The following is a 5414-nucleotide window of genomic DNA, read 5'->3' on the forward strand; positions in this document are numbered from 1 at the left end:
TTCTAGACCATCTCTGTTCAATAGACATATAATTCACATATGTAACTACATTTTCTAGTAGCCACATTAAAAAAATACAGGTGATATTTGTTTTCATAATATACCGTGTTTCCCCGAAAATAAGACCTAACTGGAAAATAAGCCCTAGCATGATTTTTCAGGATGCTCATAATATAATATAAGCCTGACCGCAATGTCTTGTTAGGGAGACCACATCATAGATGGGGTAGAGGCTTGATCACTGCACTGTACACCTGAAGCTGGTGTTGTATAATATTGTATGTCAACTATAAGTGAATATCTATCTATCTATCTGGTCATGGGACGTGGAGTATAGTGTGGGAGTGGAGTGAAGGGAATTGCAACAGATATAAATGATATTGGTGGGGGAAGTGGGGCAGTGGATTGGGGGAGGGGGGTTGTCACTTCCAGGGGAAAAAATTATAACTATTGCACTGTGTTGTATCGCTGAAACTAATTTTTAAAAATGTGTATTTCACAATAAAAAAAATAATATTAATTTTTCCAGTCCAAAAAATAAATAAATAAAATAAGCCGGACCCCAAACATAAGCCCCAGTTAAGATCATCAGCCAGACATGACTGTTTGAATAAATGTAGATTTTTGTACATGAATAAATGAGTAAATATGGATTGTTGGAGCAAAAATTAATATAAGACCCTGTCTTATTTTGGGGGAAACACTGCATTTTATTTGTCTCAGTATATCTAAAATATCATTTTATCATGTAATCAATATGAAATTATTGAGCTATTTTATATTCTTTTTTAAAGTAAGTATTCAAAATCTGGTCTATATTTTTGACTTACAGCATATCTCAATTCAAATGAGCCACATTGCAAGTGCTCAATAGCTACATGTGTCTTAGTGGTGATCATATTGGACCAGTGTAGTTGTAGACTTTAATGATGATGGTGAAATTGATCATATAAGAGGAATTTCAGACTGACATTTCAGATGATAATATTCTAGATAGATTTTCTCAAACTCAAGAATTTTTTACAGAACATGTTTTTAAGGAGAAAAAAGGAAATATATGTGATGTTTTCATCTAGTAAGTCACTCAACAGGAAGGACTTTGTTCCACAATATAAATAAGAATCTGAATCATCCCATTTTGCTGAAAGTACACGTGACAGCATTCCTTCAACTTTAAACTATAAAAAGGGTCCATTGGACTAAGGTGGTAAATGATGATGACTACTTCTCCTGATATACTGAGAGTTAATCAGAAGGTTGGCAAGAAAATTGAAAAGGAAGTAACTTTTCCATTGTGATTCATTGTTGTTTGATGTTGCTTAAGTATGTCACTGAATACTACCTCCCATACTGCCTAAAATTATCTCAAGTATGTACCAGTTTGGGGAAACATTCTTATTAGTTACCATTGAAAGAATAAACGATTGGACTTGAAGTTATCGTGGCAGACAGACACATATTAAATCTTGTCTGTTCCCCTAAACTCTGCTAAACTATAGTAAAGGGTTTTTAAAAAGACAGAAATCAGGGCTGGCCGAGTGGCGTGTTGGTTAAGGGTTGGCTTGGGTTGCCAGCTCTGAGCAGCAGGGCCCCGGTTCGGATCCCACATGAGGGCCAGTGANCTACGCAGTCACTGGCGACTCATGGCAGCCCAGCTCCAGGTTGAGCTGTTGTTCAGCATCTTAGCTGTAGAGGGCAGTGTCACTGGCCCTCAATGTGGGATCCGAACCGGGGCTCTCTGGCGTCCCAAGCCAGCTCTTAACCAACGTGCCACTCGGCGGGCCCCATAGATTGTTTTTAACTGTCAACTTATGTTGATACAACTTATTTAACATATTTAATATATAACTTAAGTTAAATATGAAAACTCAGTTGTTAAAGAACTTTTGTATATATCTTATAGATACTGCCTTCTCAAGGCTTGAATGATACTTCTTCAGAGAGGCCTTTCCTGACACCTAACGAAAAGTATCCTCACAAGCTTCAAAAAATTTTTTTCTACTACAAAGTAAAGCAGACGGTCATCTTACTTGTGACTACTGCAGTTGAGCACCTTTCCAGTGCCTCTTCTAGTCTCGTGCCCATTTTCTGTTGTATTTCCCCCTCTTTTATTTAGAAGTTGTTTACATATTCAGAATATTAATCCTTTCACAAATAAATGTATTGCAAATAGATTTGCCTAATTTTGATTCACTTGTAACTTTTTTCTTCTTTCCCCTTAAGGTCTGTCTCACCTAGTAGCAGCATCATTTACAGAAGATAGATTTGGGGTTGTACAGACTACACTACCAGCTATTCTTAATACTTTGTTGACACTGCAAGAGGTAGGCAATACTTGGGTTGGGTGGCGGTAGAGGGCCTGTTCCTTCCCCCCACCCCCTGCCTGTTTTTCAGGGTATTTTTTTTTTAATATATCATATTTACTGAGTAGCAAAATGTATGTTAGAAGTAAAAATAATGGTGTTATTCTCACCCTTAGGATATTACGATCTAAGAGACAAGGAAGAGAAACTTTTAATTTATTGATAAGTAATAATTTTGTAGTAACAGAAAAAGAAAGTATACTAAACCTGTAGGCTATACCGCTGGTATTAATCAGATTATTTAGATTACAGTTCTGTTCAGTGATACATGTTTGGATTGTTACACAATTTGTAGCTACTAAAAGTGATCTGTAATTAAATTGCCCATGCAGATAACAAATTACTATTGGTCAGAGGCTCAAAACAATAGAGCTGAAGCCAGTGAACACCTGCCTTCAGGATGGGTGCATAGTTTTAAACTAACAGGTCTTTTTAGTCCTAGACTTAAAGGCAGAAAAATAAAATGTAGAGGCTGCCTTTCCTAACTTCATGTTGGGTGATATGCTTTATACCGCCTTGTCATATTGGTGTGTGTCAGATGAGAGATATAAACCGTTGAGTGCTAGAGGCATTTAGAGCTGGGGGTGTGCAGTAGGTTTTCTGGAGGAGGTGATATTGAACTAGGCTTGACGGATAACAGCTGGTGCATCTTTTGGTCTTGGGAAGCAGTTTAAGATATGAAGAGAAAACATGCTTCACTGTCCCTTTCTTTATCTCAATTCATTTTACCTCTGAAAATGTTACCCATCAAAACGAGTGTGTGTGTGTGTGTTTTTTTGCTTTGAGTCTTTTTTGTGCCCACTTTCTCATGTGTTACTTGAGACATGTATGTACACATGGATAGTTTTATTATTTATGCTCTTTTCCCAGTTACTTTTCTCTAAAGAAACACTTTCCTAGTATTTCCCCCAAACTTCTAGTATTTGGCTTGTCTGGTCACACTGGGGTAACCACGATTTGGGCATATTTTTCGTACTCATAGAGCAGAGTTTGTTTCTAATCACCCTGTCCATGTAGTTCACAATAAATACCAGCACAGTGTTTTACAGTCTACAGAATGGTTTCATATCATTCTATTTTTGATCCTTATAACTATCCAGTGAAGTAATTCAGATGGAGGTATTTTAGCCCTGTTTTACAGATGAGGGAGGCTTGGTAGTGCAGTGACTTTCACACACACAAATCTTGTAGGTGGCAGAGCTGGGACTTGAACCCAAGCTGATGGCAGGTCATTAGCGGTGTAGTAGACTCCAGGGAAAGCTGCAGATCCACGTACCTCAGTTTTTATCTTGGGCCTTTTATTTTCACACGAGATTCTCTTCAGAGAGAACAGGTCTACTACCCCTGGAACCATGACCTGCAGTACATTTATGTTAGACATTGTTTGTGTGTGTATTAACAGAAACAAAAGAGTCTTAGAACAGTACTTACCTTTTACTATGTGCATTGCCATCTAATGTTTTTCATTCTATTTCATTTTTTAAAATACTGGTTGGAACTGAATTGATTTCATAAGGATCACACTGCCCTGGAGATATTCTTCTCACCTTCCCACCATCAAAATTCCTAATTCTTTGTAGTTGGTTATGGGTAGGTATGACAAGGAAAGTGATCAGTTTATTTGACTATAGTTGTTTATACCTTTGATTAGGAAGGTAGGAATTTCAGATTTGTCGAAAGGCCCAACCCTATTTACTTTGAAATAGAGGAGTTGGAAAGGAGAATACTTTCAAGCAGCAGAGTAGAAAGAGGCATATTTTTAAGACTTGGAAGAAGTAAAAGGAACAAAAACAGGACCAGTACTTAGCTTCTGAGTATAAAAACCCCTCCTTGTGTAGAGCTCGTGGTATCTCTTCTCTCCGAGGCCACGTCATATCAACCTTTTGGTCATACTAGGCAGTCATCAGATTTGGCATACTATCTGACAGTCTTGCCTTTTCCACCCCATTGCCTTAGATTGGTTGTAATGAGTCCAGTGTCCATGGATGGATATTTGTCTCACACCCTTTTGGCAGCACAGTTCTTTGACTTCTCATATATTGTTTAGTCTCATCCCATGGCTATCACCCGGGCCTCATTATGCCCTGAATTCTCAACCTTCAAAGCTTAAAACTCCAGGATTCTATTCTCTAAAACAGACTCCTTAAACATTTTTGTACTGAAGATCTCTTTGGCAGTCTGATGAAGCCCGTGGACTTTTTTTCAGAATAATGTTTTTAAATGCATAAAATAAAGTACTTAGGATTAGAAAGGAAAGCAATTATATTGGAATAAAATTATGAAAGTATTAAATTTGTGATATAGTAATGTGTGCCTTTTAATTCATGCATTAAATAACAGTGAGTCTAATAACTATCATCATTTTGAAATAGTGATAAAATTGATGGTATTTCAAGATAATTGCAATAGTAGTGTGATATGAAGATAATTGGCAATTTCTGTTGGTGATAGTCACAGGAACTGCTAATGCAATTGCGATTTGTTACTTACATTCATCATTGAAAGAAATGCTAATTTTTAATTAGAGCTTAATAGTGAAGACAAATATGTAATTTTTATCCTAAAATTCACGTCCTCTAAATTTTACCCATATATCTGTGGACTCATGTAAGAGCCCTTACTCCAAGCATAGCCCTCTCATGCTTGCTTTTTCTGTACACTGTGTCCTTACCAGTATTTTCTCTTTTCCTTTGTCTTTCAGTCCCCGCTGGCTTTAATTATGTGTTTTCTTAGTCAGCTTAGATCTTAATAGTCTGTCACTTCAACCATTTTGTTCCTAATTCTGTCAACTCTTTGTCCCTATATCCTTCACTTGTATCCGTGTGGCAAAACCTCCAGGGATCATTCTGTATCCACCACCCACCCATTCTTGTTTGCCCATCCCTCCTGTGTTGGCCTTACTTCAGGCCCTTGGAATTCCTGACCTGAATTATTACTGTGGCCTCTTGCCCCTACTAACTCTTTTTTTTTTTTTTTTTTTTAAGATTTTATTGGGGAATTGGAGGGAACAGTGTTGGGGAATCGGGGAAGGGGAACAGACAAGTTGCTGTC

General features: G+C 37.4%; 1 protein-coding gene across 1 annotated transcript in view; it reads left to right on the forward strand.

Moving 5' to 3' along the window:
* Positions 1-5414, forward strand: part of NDC1 (NDC1 transmembrane nucleoporin) — a 65691-nt gene that overhangs the window by 47507 nt on the left and 12770 nt on the right. Inside the window, exons 12-13 of the mRNA XM_019666385.1 lie at positions 1904-2093; positions 2224-2324. Of these exons, the coding sequence (XP_019521930.1) occupies positions 1904-2093; positions 2224-2324 (291 nt within the window). The remainder of the gene's footprint in view (positions 1-1903; positions 2094-2223; positions 2325-5414) is intronic.

This window comes from Hipposideros armiger, unplaced genomic scaffold, assembly GCF_001890085.2.
Source record: "Hipposideros armiger isolate ML-2016 unplaced genomic scaffold, ASM189008v1 scaffold_469, whole genome shotgun sequence".
Classification (NCBI taxonomy): domain Eukaryota; kingdom Metazoa; phylum Chordata; class Mammalia; order Chiroptera; family Hipposideridae; genus Hipposideros; species Hipposideros armiger.